General features: G+C 42.4%; 2 protein-coding genes across 5 annotated transcripts in view; one reads left to right on the top strand and one right to left on the bottom strand.

Annotated features, from left to right (window-relative positions):
* The window catches only part of P4HA1 (prolyl 4-hydroxylase subunit alpha 1), a 90744-nt gene that overhangs the window by 37229 nt on the left and 29013 nt on the right, over nt 1-24502 (bottom strand). For all 4 annotated transcript variants that reach the window (XM_077454397.1, XM_077454398.1, XM_077454400.1 and 1 more), the window contains exons 3-5: nt 17397-17493; nt 12963-13114; nt 11105-11242 (exon numbers count right to left, since the gene is read on the bottom strand). In XM_077454397.1, the coding sequence (XP_077310523.1) occupies nt 11105-11242; nt 12963-13114; nt 17397-17493 (387 nt within the window). The remainder of the gene's footprint in view (nt 1-11104; nt 11243-12962; nt 13115-17396; nt 17494-24502) is intronic.
* The window catches only part of NUDT13 (nudix hydrolase 13), a 150409-nt gene continuing 134796 nt past the window's right edge, over nt 8890-24502 (top strand). Inside the window, exon 1 of the mRNA XM_077454402.1 lies at nt 8890-9005. The gene's annotated coding sequence lies outside the window, so the exon portion shown is untranslated. The remainder of the gene's footprint in view (nt 9006-24502) is intronic.

Here is a 24502-nt window from a genome sequence, read left to right as displayed (position 1 = left end):
AAAACAATTCATCCATTAATGAAGGTGTATGAATACAATCAAACTCACCTGCACCCTATGACCAATTTTCTTTTCTTTCCAGGTGACACTAACATAACTAGTCTAGGGCTGCAACTAAGGATTATTTTCATAATCGATTAGTTGGCTGATTATTGTTTCGCTTAATCACCTTAAAAAAAAAAAAAAAAAAAAAAAAGGTGTGGTGTCTAATTTACTTAATATGTAAAGTTTAAAAAAAGGCAATTTATTCTTAAATATCTCTATATTCAGTGGTAAATATAAATAACCAACTATATGGTTAGGGAGCAAAATATCTAATCCACTCTGAGAATGACAGAAGAGATGTACTGTATATACTATTAGAAGAGATGTACTGTATATATTATAGCCTATATACTGTATATACTATTAGAGGAGAGATATAATGTATATACTATGAGAGATATACTGTATATACTATTAGAGGACACATATACTATTAAAGGGTCAATCTGGTAAATATCAACAGACTCATTAACTTTAACCCCATTTTGTGTCTGGCCGATTAATGAATGATTATGAAAATATTAATCGATTAATTTCATAAATCGATTAGTTGTTTCAGCTAGTCAGTTATCTATAAACAAATGTTACACGTCAGACTTAATACTTTCAATATGAATCTTCTATAACAGTGATGGCGAACCTTGGCACCCCAGATGTTTTGGAACTACATTTCCCATGATGCTCAACTACACTGCAGAGTGGATGAGCATTATGGGAAATGTAGTCCCAAAACATCTGGGGTGCCAGGGTTTGCCATCACTGTTCTATAACAACCTGGGCCTACAACAGGGATAGCATCCTTGGTCTTTGAGAAAATATCCACCAAATAGCACGCTCCAGAGGGATCATCTCAACAACCTACATTTGCAAACGTGGCTTTATGCTTTTTAGTTTAAACGGACACAGATGAACATATATATTGCAAAACATTCTTCAGTTTTATTTTATAGGCCATTTGTTGTATTTAGACCCACAGTCCACGAATAGTTATAAACTTTTCTCGGCACTCAGTTACCACCTTGAAATGAGATTTGATAAAATGACACATCATAATGTGATTTATGCACCGTTTTTAAAAAGGTACATGTGCATTTGCAATACATTTTCTTTTATTTAAAGAGGTTGTAAAACTGTAAATATCTCCCAAACGTGCGCCGTTTAGGATATATTTACTGTATACTGCACCAATGAGGTCATTGGTACATGCACTCTGAAGAAACAGGCACACGTGCCGTTTCTTCAGTAGGGAGTGCCATGGCTGGCAGGAACATCACAGGGCTCCAGCCAAGCACAGAGTCGGAGTCCGTGGCCCCCAGAAGGAAAAGGGGCGAAGATGGATGCGGCCTGCAGCGGGTATGGCGCAGGCTTCGTGTGCAGGTAAGTTTCACAAAGTAAAGACATCATGTCTTCACTTTGCATGGGAGGGAGAAGAATTTTTTTTTAGCAAGGGTTTACTTCCTCTTTAACAAGCAGCATCGGTGCTCATGAAAACACTGTGCAACAAGAACCAGATACAGCAGAGGGCATGCAAGTGTTGGCGTGAAAGCTATACATTTCCCCAGCTGTGGCACTCAAGGGATTCTATTAGGCAGGCAACGTAAGAACACACCAGAAATTTAGCCAAAACATTACATATGTATGCTGCTAAGCTAACAAGCAATGGAGCTGTGTGCTTGACATGTCATTTGGGCGCATAGGAACGTCCTGTCTAAAGAGGCAGGTGAGGAATAATTATAAATAGTCTCCATTAGTTAAAGCTGCAACATTACAATGGCAGTAGCAGGTTATGCTCACTCTGTCTCCTCCTGTCAGCATGTTTCTTGTAATCAGATGTGACCTGTAGTGCTTGCCCTTCCCTTATCCAGTCTGAATGCTGATTTAAAAAAGGGAATTACAGAGACAAGGGACAATACAATCCGTACACATGCCTAGAGCAAGGAGCACATCTATCCCTCGATTCCTCCTGTCAACAGACACCAAAAAGACCTTTGACAGGATGGATTGGCCGTCCTCTTACAGATGGGGCTCCCTACTCCATGTGCTCTTGGATACAGGTGTGTTAATTTACAACATCAGCTACAGTACACGTCAATACTAGACTCACCTCTCTTCACAATCCGTCATGTCACATGACAGGGCTGTCCTCTGTCACCGTAGATTTTTGTCCTTACCCTTGAACCCTTACAGTGTGCATGCTAAAACCTGACATCACGGGTATAAGGGCTCACAGTTCCCATCAAACAGTCCCGCTTTGCGGACGATGTTGTATTTTATGTCACAAACCCAATTACTTTGCTACCATCTCTCCTACATAAATTGAAGATATGTAAAAAAAAATACCAAACTTTAACACCATCATTTTACAATAGGCTGGGTGGGTGCATTGCTGTTTTGTCGTATGACGTCCTCCCAGAATTGGGCCATGCTTCAGCGTGATCGGTCACTTGTCATGTCCACCAGACACGATCGATGACTGTACCAGCCAGCTGCCGGTACCATGTGATCGCTGTCGCCAACCACAGCAAATCGCATGACGGTTGTACACAATGAAAGGCTTTGTTACATGCCTTTCATTGTGATGGGCTTTGACTGGTCTGTACCATGTGATAACTGACCAATCAGAGCTCATCTGTACCATGTGAATCACAGCTTTTCAAAATAGTAAACACTGAAGGAGTAGCTTTCATTCAGAAAAAATGTTGCTTACAAGTGTAAAATGCAGTATCTATTATAACATTAATAAATTATTTTAATATATATTCACACACAGTCAGGTTCAAAAGACACAAATTCATCCAGAAAATAAACAAACACCACAATCATACAATCCCATGTACACAATCCTTCACCCACAATTGATCCAGAGGAAGACTGGTTCAACTTTACCAATGGAGTAAATAGATAAAACATGCCAGCTTTGAAATTGTGCACACTCGTGGAATGGCGCTAAACTACGGTACTTAAAAATCTCCATAGGCAGAGCTTTAAAAAAAAAAAATTATATAAAATCACACATATATATATGAAATTTTAGAAAATGCATTTCCTGGAGAAAATGCATGGGAATGTTGAATAGCAGCAAAACTGCCCCATCATATTGCCCCCATCAAAACTGCCCCACTGCCCATCACTGTGTATAAGAAGCTTTCGTAACCATGGAAACAAAAACAGACAACAAAAGCCTGGATGCTCTAAATTTTATGAAAATTTGCTGAAAAGATCACTAAACTTAAACAGCTTTTTCACAAAAACTGTAAAAGATATCAAACTGAAAAGATATAGCCAGATAGCGGAATATTTTGTGAACATTTTAAAGTTTGTTTGGCGTCCGTAGGTGAAATGAAGGAGCTGAAACTTTTGGTAGCAGAAGAAGATTAAGGATTTTAAGCATGCTCTCATTGACAATGTTAAAAAAAAAAAAAAAAAAAAAGGGTTAAAAAGCTTAATATTTTAAAAAGTATAAATAGTAGAAAAAAAAAGTTGAAATTCCATCGTCAGCTGAACATTTTAAAAGTTGAGCCAAAAACGTACGGAATAATAATAACAAGAGGATTAATAAATAAAAAAAATAGTAGGACTGCTAAAGCATTCCCACTAATAAATAAGGGTTACCAGGTTAGAATAACAGATGAGGTCTAGTGCTAGAATTATTGCTCACTCTGACAAATTGCAGCGATACTTCACATGTGTGATTTGAACAAAGTTTACATATACAGGTACAACTTAGGTGTGTGTTTTCTTTGCTGTGCAAGCTTGTGGAAACGGGGGGGAAGGGGGGCGCTTAAAAAAAAAAAAAAAAAAAAATTATTTTAAATTTTACATTGTCACAAAAAACAAACACATTATCAGGATAATGCATGCAGCTGCAGGCATCATCCTGGTATAACACCCTAAAGCAGAGGCCGCATATGTGCGTGCGATCGGTGGGAAGCGGTTAATCTCCTCTTCAGGAGGAAATTCAGTTCCTTTAATCTTTCCTCATAGCTGAGCTCATCCATGCTTTTTATCAGTTTGGTTGCCCTTCTCTGCACTCTCTCTAGTTCTCTAATATCCTTTGAGAACTGGTGCCCAACACTGAACTGTATATTCCAGATGAGGCCTTACTAATGATTTGTACAGGGGCAAAATTATATCTCTCTGGAGTCCACACCTCTCCTAAGAAAGAGTTTTGCTCGCTTTGGAAACTGCAGCTTGCATTGCATGCTATTGAGCTTATGATCTACCAAAACCCCCAGATCCTTCTCCACTATGGATTCACCCCAGTTGTACTCCCCCCTAATATGTATGATGCATGCATATTCTTAGTGTATAACTTTACATTTATCAACATTAAAACCTCATTTGGCACTTAATTTCCCCAATTAGACAGAGCATTGAGGTCGGCTTGTAAATTGGAAACATCCTGTAAGGACGTTATTCCACTGCATGGCTTGGTGTCATCCGCAAAGAATTTTTACTTTTAATCCCAGACCCTAAATATATATTTTTTTTATATATAAAAAAAAAAATGTTAAAAAGTAAGGGTCCCAACACTGAACCTTGGCTTACACCACTGATAACCTTAGACCATTCAGCTTAAGCCTCATTAACCACTACTCTGAATTTGTTTTTTTAGCCAGTTTTTCGATAAATTTACTAATTGATCTTTCCAAGCCTGTAGTCTTTACCTTACACAATAGTCGTGTGTGGGGAACTGTGTCAAATGCTTTTTCAAAAGCAAGCATACCACGTCCACCGCCACCCCTCTGTCCAAGATTCACAGTGATTACAGACGCAAAAGACAGAGTATCCATGCATAATAAGGCACATTTAAAGCCAGAAATATAGTCCATAGGCAATGCACTAGAGTAAAAAGTCCATGTTTAAAAAAAAAAATAAAATAAAAAAAAAAAACACACACACACACACACACACACACACACACACACACACACACACACACACACACACACACACACACACACACACACACACACACACACACCAGGACATGCTACCGGAGTAGTATTAGTGTAAAAGATTTAATAGCAAATAACATAACACTCACAGGACAGAAGTTAAAGTGCTCATCTGGTGTATAGGTTCACTTTGGTCTCTCCTGGCATCTTTCAAACTGCATAGCCATTTTAACTTTGCCCATGAGCCACATAGGTTTTATTTTAATGCCCCGTATACACGAGCGGATTCTTTTGGGAAAAACCATCCAAGTTTTTTCCAATGGAAAATCTGCTCAAGCTTGGATTGCATACACATGGCCACACAAAAGTTCTATGAACTTTCGACCGTCAAGAACGCGGTGACGTACAAAACTATGATGAGCCGAGAAAATGAAGTTCAATGCTTCAGAGCATGCGTCAAATTGTTTCCGAGCATGCATAGGAATTTAGTGTGTCGGTACAGACGATCGTAATTTCCCATCAGAACTTTTTCCGACCAAAAAAATTGAGAACCTGCTCTCAATCGTTTGCCGGCGGGAATTCCACCAGCAAGTCTGATGGAGCATACACACGGTCGGAATTTCTGATCGTATGTACAGGGCATTAGCCTTTTAAACTTCTTGACCATGGTAATATACTTTGCAGTGAGTTCACATACAGTTTGAAGAATTCCCATTTCTGTTCTGTGTCCATTGATGCCAATATTCCCTCCCAGTCTAAGTCTAGGAGAGCAGCCCTCATCGTTGGAAAATTTGTGCTCTTAGAAGTTTTTTATTTTATCTTTCCCGTATGCGTTTGTTCCTTACAGCTAACATTAACCACTTGCTTACTGGGCACTTAAACACCCTTCCTGCCCAGACCAATTATCAGCTTTCGGTGCTCTCACACTTTGAATGACAATTACTCAGTCATGCAACACTGTACCCAAATTAATTTTTTGTCCTTTTTTTCCCCCCACAAATAGAGCTTTCTTTTGGTGGTATTTGATCACCTCTGGGGTTTTTATTTTTTGCGCTATAAATGAAAAAAAAGACGGAAAATTTTGAAAAAAAAACGCATATTTCTTTGTTTCTGTGACAAAATTATGCAAATTATTAATTTTTCGTCATAAATTTTGGCCACAATTTATACTGCTACATATCTTTGGTAAAAATAATCCAAATTAGTGGATATTATTTGGTCTTTGAGAAAGTTAGAGAGTCTACAAGCTGTGGCGCGAATCTCACAAAATTGATCACATCTGAAGTACTGGTGGCCTATCGCACTTCTTGCGACCCGAACAAGTCAGGAAAGTACAAATAGCCCCCAAATGACCCCTTTTTGGAAAGTAGACATTCCAAGGTATTTAGTAAGAGGCATGGTGAGATTTTTGAGGTTGTCATTTTTTTTTGCAAAATTAAGATTTTTTTATTTTTTCCCACAAAATTGTCATTGTAATATGTTATTTCTCTCACGTGGCACGTGTATACCACAAATGACATCCCCCAAAAAATTATGCTACTCCCCCTGAGTATTACAGGGGGAGTAGTGTCATTGTCCTAGTGCTCCAGGGCCTTCAAAAGTGTAATAGGTAGTCGACAAGTTAGATGTGTAATTTATGTTCCTAGAACACATGATGGCGCTCCCTGCATGTTGGGCCTCTCTATGTGGTCAGGCTGTGAAAAAGTCCCATGTGTGGGACTTTTTCACAGCCTGACCACATAGAGAGGCCCAACATGCAGGGAGCGCCATCATGTGTTCTAGGAACATAAATTACACATCTAACTTGTCGACTACCTATTACACTTTTGAAGGCCCTGGAGCACTAGGACAATGACACGTGGCACTGATGACAGATGGCACTGATAAGTGGCACTGATGACAGATGGCACCGATGACACGTGGCACCAATACGTGGCACCAATGACAGATGGCACCGATGACAGATGGCACTGACAACAGATGGCACGTGACACTGACAGGTGGCACTGATGACAGATGGCACTGGCGGAAGATGACGCTTTTTTTCCTTTTTTAAACTTACGGCTGCTGCAGCCGTTGATCTCTCCCTTCTCGCACGCTGTCTGTGTGAGGAGGGAGAGCGGCGCTGAGAGATGATCTTATATGTTTACATATGAGATCATCTACCATTGGACACGCCGATCGCGCTGTAAACGGCCGCTGTGATTGGCCGTTTACAGCGATCTGTGACTGGCTATGTCCGAGGGACACAGCCAGCACAGAACTTCCCTGATGCGCGCTCTCGGGAGAGCGCGCATTGTGGAAGTAAACAGGAGGCCGTTCAGGAACTGCCTCCACGCAGTTAGCGTCCGCTCTGCAGCCGTATTTCGGCTATAGGGCGGGCGCGAAGCGGTTAAGTAAAATCATACACACACACACACACACACAAAATTATGAGAATTTATGAACACTTGATTTTTTTCAGAAACAATGCAATCTTCATTGCTCAACATTTGATGGAAATTTTACTTTGGCTATACCATCCTAACAGAACAGTGTTTTTAAAAATAACCAATGCACTTCAAAAAACAAAACCTTTATTTTGTAGAAAACACAATGAGCAAAACTAGAGAACAGCACTGACTAGCATCAAGAAAGCGTACAACTAAAATATCTGAAGGTTACAACCAATTACAAGTGTGGGGGGGGGGGGGGGGGCACTAATGACTGCAGCACATTTGCAGCCACGGGACATCACTAGTCTCTCACACGGCTCTGGTGCAATTTTGTTCCACTCTTCCAGTCTCTTCCACAGTTCGGTGACTGTAGTGCAGGGGTGCCCAAGCTTTTGAAGAGCGAGGGCCACTTAAGCAACTTAGTAACCAGTCGCAGGCCACAATGAGCAGATGACAGTTCTGCGTCCACTCTGCATATGCAAAGCAGACAGACACAGCCCTCTCTACTCTATGGGCCCTCTCATTTGATCAAATGGAAGGGGACAGATCCACTTTCCATTTTCTTAGCAGATTATATTGGAAGGAGGCAGGTGTAAACGGACAAAGGTCTGTTTACATCTGCCGCTCCATAGAGGTGAATGGAGGGTCCGATTGGGTCAGACAGATCATGTTAAAGGGGCCTAAGGCTACTTTTACACTGATGGTCTGTGGTCTCCCTGCACCTGTGGTTTTCCTGCAGGTTAGCTGTACTTTGCCACAGAATTTCTTTCTGAAAGTGCACCAAACCCACAGGTAAGATGAGAAGCCTATGGCTCAGTTCAGGTAAGCTGCAGGTACACTGCGCTACACCTGCGAGTCAGTTTAAAAGCATCCCAGAACAGATATGTCCATATATACGCTGTGATTTTTAGTAATAAGGGATTTTGCTGTCCCAGGCAGAGTGCATTTGGTATCACTCCACCTATGACAGGAGCCAGTGTTATACAGGAAGCATTGGCTTATGCAGCTCTGCTCCAAAGCTGTTTGCTTCCATTACCGCTGGCTTCATTCACAACACTGATGCTCTGGCATGGTGGGTAGACAACCTGCAATCTGGGCTTTCCAACCCACCATCCCAGAGCAGAAGGTCGAGGGCCACATCAGAGGGCTCTGCGGGCCACTGGTTGGGCACCCCTACTGTAGTGGATTACTTGGCCATAACTGTCGCCAAGGATTTAAGTTTTTCTATTGGGTTTAGATCAGGATTCTGGGCTGGACATTTCATGATTACAATGTATTCAGCTTCAAGGAACTGCTTTACCCATTTTGCTGTGTGACGGGGGCATTGTCATGCATGAAAATTGCTGGCTGATTGGGTGATGAACGGAGGGAAGGAACTGCATGTTGTCAAAGAATAATGATAAACATTTGCATTCACTCTACCATGTAGCTATAAGAGGCCCAACTCCTGCTGCAGAAAACATCCCCCAAACCAAACCACTTCCCCCTTCACCGACTTCTTTACACACTTTGGGTTCAGCCTCTTCCCAGTTTGACGATGAACATAATGTTTCCCACAACTTGCTTTCATCACTAAAGTGAACTTTGGACCAGTTCTCCTGTCCACACAACATGCTCCTCAGCAAAGGTTAGTTAAGCCTTTTGATTCCTTTCTGCTAATGAGAGGTTTGGTCACTGCAGAGTTGGCTGTCAGTCAAAATTCTCTTAAAACCGTGAGACAGCGCATGATGAGACAGAGCCTTACTCTGCTCAGCGCTGAACTGGCAAGCAATCCCAGCTGCAGTGTTGAACTGACTGCCCATTGAGATTCTCTGCATTATCCTGTCCTCGCTTGCATTTGTCTTTCATGGGCGACCAGCCTTCTTGGGGGACTTTAATCAGTTTGTAACATTGTAAAGATGCAATATTCTAGAAATCACAAATTTGGAACAACAATCTTCTTTACTATGGCTGAAAGGGTCATCCCTTTGGCCTTCATCTGGACAACCTGCTGCCGGAGGGTTTCAGTCACTTTAGAACAGCTCATCATCTTGCAAAGTCAGTGAAAACTGGAATGTTAGGCTGCCAGTTAAATTGGGTTTGTCAGATAATTAAAAGAAATTAACACAAGGTAACACCATTAACTGGGAGGTAGCTGAAAGTGTTCTCTAATGCTGATGAATCATTTTTAAAATCTCATTGAAGTTTTTATTCTGTGCTTGAAAATATATGCAACTCATGAAATATGCTTAACAAAACTGCTCTTTTACTCCTGTTTAGATAATTTCAAACAGGACTAAGCAGTGGCCTTGAAAATTTAGGAAAGTGTAAGTTGATGTATGTATGTAAAATAGTAAATGTCCACAGGCATCTCAATAGGTACCTATATACATACATACATACATACACACACACACACACACACCATAGCAGCGCTACTGTCATTAATGGTTAAGACCAGCTTTCATACAGTATTCACATATGAGAAAAGATGTATAACAGAGGGTGTTAGCCAGTCCAAAAGACACAGGTGGTGGTATAAGGGCCCTTTCACAGCTAGCAGCGTCGGCGGTAAAGCGGCGATTTTACCCGAGCCACGTCTGCGGTTTTACCCCCTGCTAGCGGCTGAGAAAGGGTCAAAGCCACCGCAAAGCGCGGCTGCAGCAGCGCCTTGCCGGTGGTATAGCCTCGCTGCCTCATCAATTGGCAGGAGCAGTGTATACACCGCTCTAAAGATGCTACTAGCAGGACATTTTTTACTAGTGCACCGCTCCAGTGTGAAAGCCCTTGGGGCTTTCACATTGGAGACACAGCAGCGGCTGTTTTAGGGTGCTTTTCAGGTGCCATTTTTAGCGATGTAGCACCTGAAAACCGCCCCAGTGTGAAAGGGGTCTAAATGTGGAATTTGTTGAAGTGCACCTCACACCAGAGATCCTCAAACCGTGCATCTCACCCCCCTTAGGGGTTCACAATCACCCCCCTTCCTGGATAGTGTCAGTGCTGCAAATGGTCTCTGTGTAATTATAAAGCCCCATACACACCTTCAGATTTTCTGCTGATTTTTGTCTTCAGATTTACCAAAACCATGTAGTGCAAGGGCCTGCCTGATTGCATACAAATTGAAACTCCTAAGGTTTGACCTCATATTATATGGTCTTGGTAAATCTGAAAGAAACAAAAAAAAAAAAAATTTGCGGAAAATCTGATAGTGTGTATGCTTAAGACTTACAATTACATGGTGGATGTGATTTACAGCGCTGACACTATCCAGAAAGGAGGATAATCGATCATTTAAAAATATTCAAATGTTTGATGTTTTTAACTCTGGTGCGTGTGCACCCCTAGGGGAAGTGTGACGCATGGTTTGATGATCTCTGGTGTGAGGTACACTTCAACTAATTCCGTTGAATTTGCTAAAAATAGTGCCGCTTTACCGCTGACGCCCCCTGCGGCTCGGTGTGAAAGGGCTCTTTCACCCTCTGTTATACATCTTTTCTCATATGTGAATACCGTATGAAAGTTGGTCATAACCATGATAGTAGCGCTGCTATGGTAAATATAAATTGTGTGTGTAATAATAAAATTATATTATATTATAATATATATATATATATATATATATATATATATATATATACACACACACACACACAGTTAAAAACTGTAGAACCATGCATTAAGGGAAGTATCCCTCTGTATTCAGTTGGGCTTTAAAAACAAACATTTAACCAACATACATTACAATACCTGGCAAGTTTCCCTTGGAGAGAGTATCTGTGTCCAAGTTATATGTGTCCTGAAGACGAATCAAAGCCTTGGCTGCACCTGTCTGGTCCTCATCATTGGGGAAAGACTGGCGCTGGATGGTCAAATTAGAGATGAATCCTAAAATAAAATGATCAGAAAGCTATATTAGTCCAATAAAAACAAAAGAATGTACCAATTACAAATACTAAGGTCAGCAAGTCTGGGGTGATAATGCACCATGTCCGTTCTTGCACACTCTGGACACAATTGCAATGTGTCCATGAAATTAAGCAGCACTATTGCGCAGTACCAGTCACTTTTTAAGGTTGACATGCGTCCTCTGCTGCCCGCGGACCCCCTTTCCTGTTTTTGCCCAGGAGATACGATGCGCTGTGCATGCCGCCCACTTCCCCCCTGGCCTGTTTGGGGCAGGGAGTTGTGTGGGGTGGTGGGTGGAGACCCACAGCGCATCGGCGCCACGCATTCCTGCCCCGCGTGCGATGCCATTCTTGGTATGAGATTTCCATCGTAGCTGCCGTGGCTGGGAATTATGGGCGTCTGCTGTGGGCGGTCTTACAGCCCCTGGTGGAGCCCTTCCCAGTTCACGTCGCGCCAGCATACGCGTGTGCAGGGCCTATATGTGTATATCCCCCCCCCGACACGGTCTTGCTGCTCCTCATTTGAAGACGCCACACAACATCTTCTGCCACATATGTTTGCTTTACAAGACCACTTTACACATTGCTTCGTCACTTTCACCTTTCTACTTGTATTTCACTATTCGGTCTTGGTTGTTTGTCTGGTCTAGTGGTCTGTTTTTTTTTCTTCTCTCCGTCATTCTTTTTCAAGGAGTTACAGCTGGTGGGGCCTTGACCTTGTGGTCGTCGCATCTCATCCCATTGGACCTTATGTAAGTACTCAGGATGGGCCAATTTGCCTTTTCCTGATGTTTTTCACAACTAAACTAACTATCCTATTATACTCCATATTTATAATATATTTTCGAGCATCCGCCCCTGAAGAGTGTTTTTACACGAAACGCGTTGGGCCTATATATATATATATATATATATATATATATATATATGATGCCGTTACATGTCTGTAACAGACTTATCAATTCTGAATTTATTCATCTACTAAATATGGTACTAATGTCCTCTATATTCTCATTCTGTTGCTAGTGCTGCTTATATTTTATATGCACCTTTATGAATTCATGCAATTGTTCTAGAGTTGCCAGATACTTATGTATTTTTTGTCCACTCCACACAAGTACTCAGATGTGTGGGTGGATCACCTACTGTATATGTATATACCTACTGTGAATGGGGTCTCTAACATTGTGTATATATAATAATATATCTCAATAAATTTATACTTTTTCAACATACCTCCACAATGTCTACAACCTCATTTAAAGTCCCACCTACCCTTGCTTTTTTACATGAAATAGGGATGGAGGCACATATGTGGCAATTACAAATACTAATGTATTCACATGCAACCTTAATTAATCCTTCCATAAAGGGCCAATCAACACAAAACAAAACTGGCTGCTATAAAACTGTAATTACAGGGATTTGCATTAGTGTGTGGAAAATACACACCAGCATAAGTGTTAAGTAATCCCACAGCAGTCAGCCTCTTGTCAGGCTCACAAGCTTTAAATGTCTGCTTAAGGTGAAACAAAAGGTTGTACACAGTTAGCCTGCTAATGTGGAATCTCAAGCAGTGAAAAGGCTAAAAAAAATTATAAATATTAAAGAATTTGAAGAAACTGCAATGCACAGCATCTCGTGCCATTACTTTAGTGTCCCCAGTTGTTACCCATACATACAAACAATAAAGCCTTTACCGTCAGACATGTCTTTCAGCACCAGATTCTCAAGTTCCTGCCACTCTGTATTGAGCCTCTTCATTAACTTGAATGCATTGACTGGGTGGCCCAGGAAGCCCTCTGGATCATTTATTGCAGTCTCTGATAGCATATCAAATTTCTCTGCCCATCTGTAAAAGCAAATTCACTTTAGAACACATTTGTAAGAGAAATTAGAAGTAAAACCAAAACATCGCCAAAAATACGGCATCTACTTAAAGCAGAAGTTCAGCTTTAAGCATTCCTCCTATGCCACATTTGGCATGTCTTTTTGGGGGTGGGTACCTAGTTAACAGGTACCCGCTCCCACTTCCGCTCGGGCTGTCTGGGCAATCCGAGCAGAAGTTCTCCTCTCCCTCCCTGCAATCTTCTGGGACACGTCATAGGTCCCAGAAGACTGCCCCGACCATTGAGGAGGGGCAGCACGCACCCAGCTGTGAAGCTGTAAGCTGTCATAGCTGTGTGCCCACACAATGCCGGTGCCAGGGAGAGGAGGAGAGGGAGAGAACTGAGGGTTCGGGCAGCCACGTTGCTGGATCCTGGGACAGACGAGTGAGCTTTTTATTAAAAAAGTCAGCAGCCACACTTTTTGTAGCTACTGACTTTTAATAAACACAAAAATGAGTGGAACTCCACGTTAAAGCAGAACGTTATTCTCCAAAGTAACATGAGCTATTTTAATCCTTACGCAGCTAGCCTTTATAAACAGATAGAAAGGGAAGTTATATTTACTTGTTTTATACCGTTTTTTTTTTCTCTTCAGTTCTGCAATTGCTACCTGGTTTTTGGCCTAAGCCAAAATGGTGTCATACTTTCCAGGAGTCTTTGTATTGGTCAGATTTACTTCAAAGTACAGTTTTTATTAGTACCATCAGACATTTGGCTCCAAGTTCATCCTGCTATGCACAAAAAAAAAAAAAAAAAAAAAAAACCCACACACCACAAGTAATCAATTGTTTGTTCAACCTCTGAGAAAAAACGTTCCCACATGCTCCATCCAATCAGTGGCTGCTGCCAATCAGTATACTCTGACCTGGTTTGCTTGGGTGGAGGAACAAACAAACAAACAAACACACACACACACACACAAACACACACACACACACACACACACACACACACACACACACCTTGATCCACCATGTATGGTTTACTCTCAGTGCCTTGCGATTAGCAGGGCTTGCTGGCCTTAGCAGTACAAGATGGCCACATGTCAGTGAGATCTTTACCAGTTTAACATGTCTCAGTGAAAACTGGGTCTAATATATTGTATAATCATACAAATATGACATATGGCATCTTTAAAGAACAAATAAAAAAATTAGCTGGTGAGAGGACAAGAGGATTTCATACAGAATCCTAGCAGACTTCATCCCATTTCACACTTGCGCAACCTGAAAGACATGCGACTTTCACACGACTTGAATCAATGCCTGTGTAAGCTTCAGGTCTATGGATCTCAGGTTACATCAAAGACCGAAAAAAGTAGTGCAGGGACTACTTTGAAACACCACAGTAATGAACAGTACTCATTGGAAATCATGGGGTATGACTTGTCATGCGACTTTGCAGTCCTAAGTCACAGAAGTGAGAAAGGGGCCTTAACAGCGTTATGTCCAACACTCCTTCTGAAGGGAAGAGCAGTGGCCTGGACTAAAGCCTTCTCTGCAGAATCGGAGCAGTGGCTTTGTTTAGATTTGTTTATGGATATGCTGCATTTGTCTGGAGGAAACCGTTTTGTATCTGTGGTTTGATAAATGGTGGAAGAGAATTTGTAACAACAGAAATCTACTGTAAGCGCACATCTTTCCATAATCTAAACGTCTAGTAAAACTGACCACACTTGCAGTAGTTCTACTTCAAAAAAGGTTGTGGTTTTGTTTTTTGTTTTTTTCCTGCAAATTGAGTTATTTTTTCTGATGTCACATTTTAGGGTTAAGGCTGGGTTCACACTGCCATACAGAGCAGCTGACAGCAGGAGTCCGGTGCGTCCCTGTTCAGTTTCAGGTCTGATTTCGGTCCGAACATTTGCCTGAATTCAGACCTGAAACGGATCAGAAGACGCGCAGGACTCCTGTGCAATTCACTCCACAGCTGCCCCAGATGTGTGTGAACCGGCTCCATTGAGCGTGAGTGGGAAAAAATGACACTTTGGCAGTCCAAGAGAAGAAAGCATCCCTTACAGTATGAGGTCAGAATGCTGTCTTTACAGAAAGCTAAAAGATCATTGGTGTGATGCCACTGGGTATGCCAGGAGGCTTTTACAGTATCCAGAAACTATGCAAAAAAACATCCAATGGAACGCCAATCAGCCACATCTCTTCTGTAAAGCACCATTAAAAAAAAAAAAAAAGGAAATAAATAAAATATAGTACTTAAATTCGTTTAAAATTGAGTTTGTTTTTTTATTTGAAAGGGACAGTCTTTGTCCCGATGTTAACCACTTCCCACCCGGCCAATGCGTATATACGGCCGGGTGGGAGCCGCCTGCTCCTGATAGGACGTTTGGGAACGTCATTCAGGAGCAGCGGGATCGCGCGCGCCCGCGCAGCGGCGCGATCCCGATGTGCTCGTGTCACCCGGACACGGCACATCTCAGATCGGCAGGAGGGCTCTGTGATTGGCCCTCCTGATCACATGACGGCCGTGTCCAATCACGGCCGTCATGTGATGTAAACAAACAGCCGGTTGCTAGGCAATCGGCTCTCCTCTCCTCACACGGAAGTCACCGCTGAGGAGAAGAGAGCAGATCGCTGCAGCCGGCTGATGATCAGTGAGTATGGGCTGCTTTTTACAGCTTTTTACTCACTGATCATCAGTGTAGTGTACACACACAACACACCACACAGTACAAACACAGTCCCCACATATGTCCCCAAAACACACATGTCCCCAAAACATACATGTCCCCAAATAATAAAAACACATGTCCCTAATAATAAAAACATGTCCCCCACATATGTCCCACTAAAATCACATGTCCCAATGATTATCTGCACACATATGTACGTGATCACCTGCACACATATGTACGTGATCACCTGCACACATATGTACATGATCATTTGCGTACATATGTCCGTGATCACACAAACCAATTATTATACACTTAACGGAATTTTTTTTACCAAAAACATGTAGCAGAATACATTTTGGCTTAAATTTATGACAAAATTTGATTTTATTGGATTTCTTTTCAAATAGAAAAAAGAAAATATAGTTTTTTTTCCAAATTTCCGCTATTTTTGCGCTTATATCGCAAAAAAAAAAAAACGGAGTCGTGAATAAATAACACCAAAATAAAGCTCTATTTGTGCGAAAAAAATGATAACAATTTCATTTGGGTACAGTGTAGCATGACCACGCAATTGTCACTGAAAGAGCGAGAGCGCTGAAAGCTGAAAATTGGGCTGGGAAGGAAGGGGGTGAAAGTGCCCTGTATTGTAGTGGTTAAGAAAACCATTCCTTTTGTGCCAATTACATCTTTAAATTTAATATCACTCTGTGCTAATGACATGCACACAAATTCAAAAAAAAAATAAAATGTAATTCATTTGGGATATAAAATCGATACACAGGATTTATACCCTTGTTAGAGCGGGTATTTAGCTGCCGTTACAGTGGTATGTTTTTGTGGGCCAGAATTGCACAACAGGACCCTGAAAAGGTTTCCTGTTCTTCTTGGGTAAAATTGTTTAGCTGGCTCAGGTGGATAAGCCTGCTGATGAACAGCAATTTTCAAGCTTCACACAGATTCTCTAGTGAATTAAATACCCATTATATACTTTGGGTAACTTTAGTTAAGAGTTTGTGGCTGCTGTACTACCTAAAGGTGAACTGCTGCCCAAGTTTTGGGTCTCTTATAGACTGGACCCACGTTTTCCCTCTAAAATGTCCCTGTATTTGGTTTCATCTACATTGATTACATCTGATTTTTTTCAGTTGAAGTTTGTCAGGCGAGGTGGTGCTGACCCATTGCGCAAATTTCTTGCTGAATCGACCAAAATGCGAGCTTAATGCAAATATGACAACCAAGGGCTGGGAAGGTATAGTTGATTACCTTTAAAACAGAAATAATTAATGGTTGGGTGGAAATCAGATTTGTGAGAACTGGCCTAGTTGCTTCTAGTCACACCCAACACCTGGCACAAATACCCAGAAGCAATGGCATTCCTTAAAGCCATCCGGTGAAGAGCAATTAAACTGTCCAAAACACTTTTTCTCCCAAAGAATAAAATAATAATATCTTTCAATGGTAAACAAGGATATTACAATTATACCGCATATAAAAACAATGGAGACCCCCCACATTAAAAAAATAAAATAAAATGATAAAGTTACATGCACTGGAATGTCCTGCAAGGAGATCCCTAAAAAGGAGAGCACAGTAATATTTTCAGTCATTAAACTCACTTTTTAACCTGTTGCAGTTTGAGCTCTTCTGCCTTTATATAATCTTTTAGTGACGTCACCAGGTCCTTCTCAGTGTACAGCAAATCAGTCATGTGGCCTGCAATACAAATGTAAAGCATGAAATCATCTGAGCACTTGTAGACGGTCATGTCGCTGTCCTAGACAAGATTTCTCTCCGATGTTAGTCTATTTTGTTATTCTCTCTCGTAAGTTGCAGCAAATTGTATCTTGGGTGTATAGGACTTTCCCGGCACCAAAAATAAAAATATATATTTACATATAAAAACCAATTACATCTTTATGACAAAAAAAAAAAAAAAATCATACCTCAAAAAACAAAAAAAAAAAAAAAACACCCAAACACACACTTTAGGCTTAGATCATAGATCAGTGGTTTGCAACGCCTGTCCTCAGGACCCACGAACACGTCAGGTTTGCAAGATAACTGAAATACATCACAGGTGATATCATTTGCCACTCAGTGATTGCAGTATTCTAGTCTGCATCTTCCTGGGGTAATACTTAAAATCTGACCTGTTAGTGGGTCCTGAGGATAGGAATTGAGAACCACTGCCATACATGAACAAAAACCAGAGTTAGATTTACCGATAACTGTTTCTGGGAATCCTTGCTGTCCTTTACGACTCCAAGAAACAGTTACCGGTAAGTTCAACTGGTTTTCTCTAGTTGTCTGTCCAGTACAGCACTAGAGAGGCTCAATGAGAACTTACCAGATTTGGGGGGGGGGGGGGGGCGCGAATTACTGCCTGAATGACCTCTCTTCCAAACGCTTGGTCTTGCGCCGAGATCAGGTCCAGTCTATAATGCTTCATGAATGTCAAGTAGCTTGAACATATCGCGCTCTGCAAATTTGCTCTGGTGTCACCCCAGCTCACCCCGCCCAAGAAGCAGACAGCGCCCGTGTTGAGTGAGCCATCGGGGAAAAAAAAAGGCATTCCTTTTTCAAACTCTTGTAAGCAATAGCAACAATAGCGTGTTTGATCCACCGGGCGAATGTGCTCTTTAAAGCTTGGAAACCCAATTTTGTTTTACCAGAATGCAAAATGAACAAAGCATTCGATTTCCTAATGCCTTTGGACAAGTCCAAATAACGTAAGACACAGGCCCTCACGTCCAGTTGGTGGAATTTTGCTTCTTTTGGATTGGTTGGAGTCTGCCCTCAAAGGTTTGCAGAAAAGGCTCTTTAATGGAAAGTGCCTGCAGCTCGCTAATACGCCTGGCTGTGGAGATTGGCACTAAAAAGACAGCTTTAAAAGTGGCCCACTTTGACAGTTCTTCCTCTTGCAAACGTTTTATCCAACCTTGCAATACTATCAACAAATCCCACTTTGGGATAATGCAGAATAGAATGGGTCCAATCCTGGCTAACCCCCTAACCACTTTAGCCCCGGACTATTTTGCTGGCTTAAGACCAGACCACTTTTTGCGATTCGGCAAACAAAATTGACGTCTTTTTTTCACCCACAAATATTTCTTTTGGTGGTATTTGATCACCCCTGCGGTTTTTATTTTTTGCGCTATAAACAAAAATAGAGCGACAATTTTGAAAAAAAAAAAATTTTTTTTTTTACTTTGTTATAATAAATATCCCCCAAAAATATATATAAAAAAACCAACAAAAAACACCACATTTTTTTCCCCTCAGTTTAGGCCGAAAAGTATTCTACATTTTCGGTTTGCGCAAAAGTTATAGCGTTTACAAAATAGGGGATAGTTTTTTTTATTGATAATTTTTTGTTTTTTTTTACTAGTAATGGTGGCGATTTTATTGTGACTGCAACATTATGGCGGACACAGCGGACATTTTTGGGGACCATTGTCATTTATACAGCAATCACTGCTATACAAATGCAGTGATTCCTGTGTAAATGACACAGGCAGTGAAGGGGTTAACCAGTGAGTGGCAGTGTAGGGGTTAAGTGTTCCTAGGGGCGTGTTACTAACTGTTGGAGGCTGGGCTTTCTTTTAGTGAACACTGATCTCTGCTCCAATCACATGGAGCAGAGATCAGCGTCACTTGTTGCTAGGCAGAACTGGGAGATGCTGTTTACAATGGCATCTCCTAGTTCAGCCGCCCCGTGAGACGATCGCGGGTATGCTCGTGGCGATCGAGTCCACGGGACCCGCGACCGGACTCACGGGGGTCCCGACCGGCACGCGAGCGTGCCGATGACAGGGCGGCAAATTTAAAGGGACGTACAGGTATGCCCATTTTCCTGCCCGTGCCATTCTGCCAACGTACATCAGCGTGCGCCAGTAGGGAAGTGGTTAAAGAGCCTGCTGACTAGCGGGTCTAATGACAGGGATTGCTCCAAAAAAATAAAAAACACACGACAAGGCAGATACCTGTACTTTCAATGTACTAATGGCCAGTCCTTGTACAAGCAGTCTTGTAAAAACGTCAAGACGGCTGGAATAAACCAAACCAACCAAAAACAGAAAACTTTCCAAAATTCAACATAAATTGCTTGGGTAACTTTCTACTGGAAAGAATTGTATTCACCACCCTGTCCGCCCCTTAGACTTCAGGAGGCTCTCCTCAGACAACAAGCTGACAATTTCAAGCTCTGTATTTTTGGCAACAGGACTGGACCCTGAGACATCAAATCCTCCCTCTTGGCAGCATGAGGGGAGGCTCTCCTGCCAGGCATAACAGTGTGGAAAATGAAGGCCTCTTCGGCCAATACAGGACCCACTGGAATCATTGTGATGCGTTCTTGAACAAACTTTCTCAGGACCAGGGGAATAAGTTTGAATGGGGAGAAAGGCATAGCATAGGTGAATCGCCCACTTTTGGGCCAAGGCGTCTATCCCCTTGGCCCCCCACTTCTCTTTCCAACAAAAAGTATATTGGAACTTTGGAATTTGACTTGTTGGTGAACAGATCCACCTCCGGAAGGCCCCATTTTTCTGCCACCAACTGGAAGACTTCTCTTAAGTGACCATTCTGCTTTACACACTTGGTGTCGACTCAAAGTCTGCCAGATTGTCCACTCCCTCTAGGTGGACTGCAGATATTGACCCCAGGTTCATCTCTGCCCAAGAAAAAAAATGGCACTCGCAATCTCGATTAAGGACAGACATTGTGTCCCCCCGTTTGTTTATAGAAGAGACTGCCACCACACTGTCCAAGAGGACTTGTACGTGGTGACACTTTAGCTCTTTGGCAAAAGCCCTCAGCGCATCCTAGATTGCCAGTAACTCCCTCCAGTTGGCTGAACTTTGGGACCGAGTCCTTTTCCAACATCCTTGGGCTACTCTTAACCCCCAGGGCACAGGCACTGCCATTCGCGGCAATATGGATGGACACTGGAAGAGACCACTGTAGGCCCTGCACAAAGTTTCCCTTGTCCCTCCACCAGAGACTTCTTGGTCTTCGGAGATAGGTGGAAGGTCCCGTCCAGCGATTCCTGTGTCCTGTCCCAGGTGCACAGGGTATTGGCCTGGTGGCACCTGAAATGGGCTCTTGCCCACAGTATTGCAGGGATTGTTGCTGCCAGGAGCCCTAGACCCAAATATGGCTGAACGGATGGATACCACCAGATTGCTCTGAAAAAAAAAAAAAAAAAAAAAAGTCTGCTCTTGCCTCTCTTTTTTTTTTTTTACTTTCTCCTCTGCGAGATAGGGTTCTTAGTAAACTCTAAACACTCAAAGCCTGTGCCAGGTTCGATTTTTCTGTTTATCAACCACCCCAGCTCTTCAAGAAACGAAATGGCCACCCACAGGTCCCCTTGTAATTGGAGCGCGGAGGGGGCAAAAAATGAAAGGTCCGGTGCAAGATAAAAGTGGTCTCTGTGATGGATTCACCGCAAGATCACTTAGCGCCAGGAGAGGGCACCCTCCCGCCGCGATCCAGTGTGCTCCTCAGCTTACCGGAGCCGTCGGCAGTGGAGGAGGCGATCCAGTCCTCTCGGTGGCTGTGTATGGAGACGAGTTGAAAGATGGGCCCCCACCAGTCTCCATGACACTGCAGGGCGGAAGCTACGTCAACGTTTTTTATTGCATTTTAGTGTAAATATGCGATCTGAGGTCTTTTTGACCCCAGATCTCATATTTAAGAGGTCCTGTCATGCTTTTTTTCTATTACAAGGGATGTTTATGTTCCTTGAAATAGGAATAAAAGTGACACAATTTTTATTTTTATTTTTTAAAACAGTATAAAAGTAAAAAAGTAAAAGAAAAAAAATAATAATTCTGAGCTCGTGTGCAGAAGGGAACACATACATGAGTAGCGCCCGCATATGAAAACTGTGTTCAAACCCCACGTGTGAGGTATCGCCGCGATCTGTATGGCGAGAGCAATAATTCTGGTCCTAGATCTCCACTGTAACGCAAAACATGCAGCCTGTAGAATTTAAAAATCGCCTATGGAGATTTAAGGGTAAAAGTTTGTCATTCCATGAGCGGGCGCAATTTTGAAGCGCGACATGTTGGGTATCAAATTTACTCAGCGTAACATGATCTTTCTCAATAAAAAAAAAAAAAAAAAAAAAAAAAAGAAATTAGGCTAACTTTACTACAAGTTTTCAACTTGTAAACACCACACCTTAAGTGGTTAATCAGAAAAGCTTTTTTTTATCCGGAGTTCGGACTCTTTCACTAGATCCTGTCCGAACAAAAAAGGTCACCCTCAAATGGGATGCTGCAAAGCCCTACTTTTGAGGCCTGGTACCCGGACCAAGATTTTAACCATAGGGCCCGACAAGAATTTACTAGAGCTGCGTTTTAGCCAAGAGAAGTGTCTGCCATAAAACCAGCCGCCTTCTGCAGCATAGGTAGGGAAGCCAGGATTCCTTTCCGTGAGGTCCCTCTTTCCAGGTGGGCCTGAAGCTGGTCTAACCAGACTTCCAGATTACGAGCTGCCATTGCCGATGTCCTGTCGAGAACTGTCCCCCATCAGATAGCGTACGCCCTGTACTGCGCAGGGATTGCGTAGTGTGGGGGACAAAGGAGACGTCAAAAGGCTCCAAACATAAAGAGCTGTTCATGAGTGCCTCCAAAGAATCAGATTCCCCCCCCCCATTTCATCACCCTCCACTGGGGGTTAAGCGAGGGGTACTTTGGCTGGTTGCTTAGGGGTTTGAAGGTTCGATAGCATAAATTTCATAGCCTTCATTTCTTTCCGCACGCTTGAAATCAAATCCTTACGTGCCCCTGTTGCTTCCTTGTATACCACCTCTGAATTTATTTATGCAAGACGGGCACCTCTTCTTCCTCCATGACCTCTCTGGTTCTTTGAGCTAAGCCCGAAAACAAGAAATGGAGAGAAGAGAAGGGAGGCAAGAAACAAGAGGACATGCTGCTGTCAGGACGTTTACACACAAAAAGACAAAGGGTGTGTACCTCCGCCAAACGCCCACACTAGCCGCTGACCGGACTTGCAAGGCTCTTTAGCCTAGCTCTAGCCAGCCTCCTCCAAATACAAAAAAGACTGGGAAAGAGGGATGATAGCCACCCTTTATGGATTTAACCCTCTGTTTCTCCTGCCTCTGGAGGTGGAGCCCCTCTCGTGCTGTCCTGGAAAGACAACTAGAGAAACCACATATATAACCCTCATAGGCCTTGGTGTACCAGCTTTATTATAAAAGCTGCCCGACATGTTTCAAGGATCACTCGACATCAGGGGCATAAACACACAGGCTCAGGGAGGTTAGCAGTTGCAAGCCTAGAAGTGATAATTAAAACCAATAAGGCTAGGTTCACACTTCTAGGTGTGGCTGCGGGCATCGCAATGTTTCCCACACCAAAAACTTACTTCTCTAAGAAAATGCAGAGGGCTGCCATTCATGCTAAATGGCACCCCCAAGCATGTAAAAGTCACAGTGCGTGTATGGGACCCGCAAGGTCATTCCATAGTCCAAAAAGACCACGTGATTTCCCAGTGGTCGCGTTTTTTTTTTTTTTTATTTATTTTTTTTTTAAAGGGCGTATGCATCTTTTTTGCAGAAACAATGAGCTGCCATGTCCACGCAAACGTGGCACACAAAAACATAGGTGTGAACCTAGTGTAAGCCTGGTACGAAGTAAGAAAACCACAACTGTAAATGCAGAGATCTAAAGGACAGCTGGGAAAGCTTAACCACAGCCTGAAATGGGTCCATCCAGGAGCATGGCTGGCCGAGGGTATAATGAAATAAGCTCAACTTGGGTCATGGAACATTCGTGCATTTGTTTTGTCTCTGCTCATCATGAGCTCTGAGCTGTGGAGGGGGCGGAGAGGCGAGATGATAGAGATCTCTCTATATAATTTTTTTTTAATACAGACATCCGGCCAGCTGCTCCCCCGACAGAAGCAGAATACTTACCTTTCTAGCAGGCTGCAAGTGAAATCAAGCAGTCTACATGAGCTCTGGGTGTCACTGCTATCAGAAACCTCTAGGTGTTTTGCATAGCAATTCCAGCTGACCATTGTGGTTCCAAAGTGGGGGCAGTCGGGACACATTATCTGACAGACACACACACACACACACACACATACACACAAACCCCCAAAGTGATGGAGAGCAAAGTTCTCACTTGCTGCCTGCCAGAGAAAAGTGTATTTAGTGGTTCAGTTAGCAGGGAGGTAGCTGGCTGTATATATAAACCTTTAGTTATAACGACGCAACAGGGTTGCTTTAAACAGCTTTTAATCAGATTACGTGGACAAAATATTAATTTGCTTCCCCAGTGAACCATACATTTTCCTAGCTTGCTTGCAGTTTAATGGCCAGCTCACATTAGGAATCACACAGGAACGTACTGCTGTTCAGCGAAGTGTGATTTGAGCCCATTCAATTTTGAATGGGCTCAAATCACACTGCACCAAAAAGTAATGCATGAATATCAGAAACTTACTGCAACTGAATGCGATCCTGTGCAGGCAAACAAACTGCATTTGTAGTGTCATTAACAGCCTCTGCAGAGCGTTTTGAACATGGTGCAGGAAACGCAGGTTTCCCGCAATGCATTTTGGTGTTCAATGGGGCTTAACAATACATGTTCTCCTTCATGCCAGCAGTCATTGTTATATGGGTAAAGTCTCATACATTACTGGCATTCCATATGCTAAATAATACAAATGACAAACGCTAGGCAATGTTTAC

Source organism: Lithobates pipiens, unplaced genomic scaffold (genome assembly GCF_037356315.1).
Source record: "Lithobates pipiens isolate NorthernLeopardFrog02 unplaced genomic scaffold, aLitPip1_a1.2 Scaffold_25, whole genome shotgun sequence".
Lineage (NCBI taxonomy): Eukaryota > Metazoa > Chordata > Amphibia > Anura > Ranidae > Lithobates > Lithobates pipiens.
Note: the sequence above shows the minus strand (reverse complement) of the source record. Positions and strands in the feature narration are given on the sequence as shown.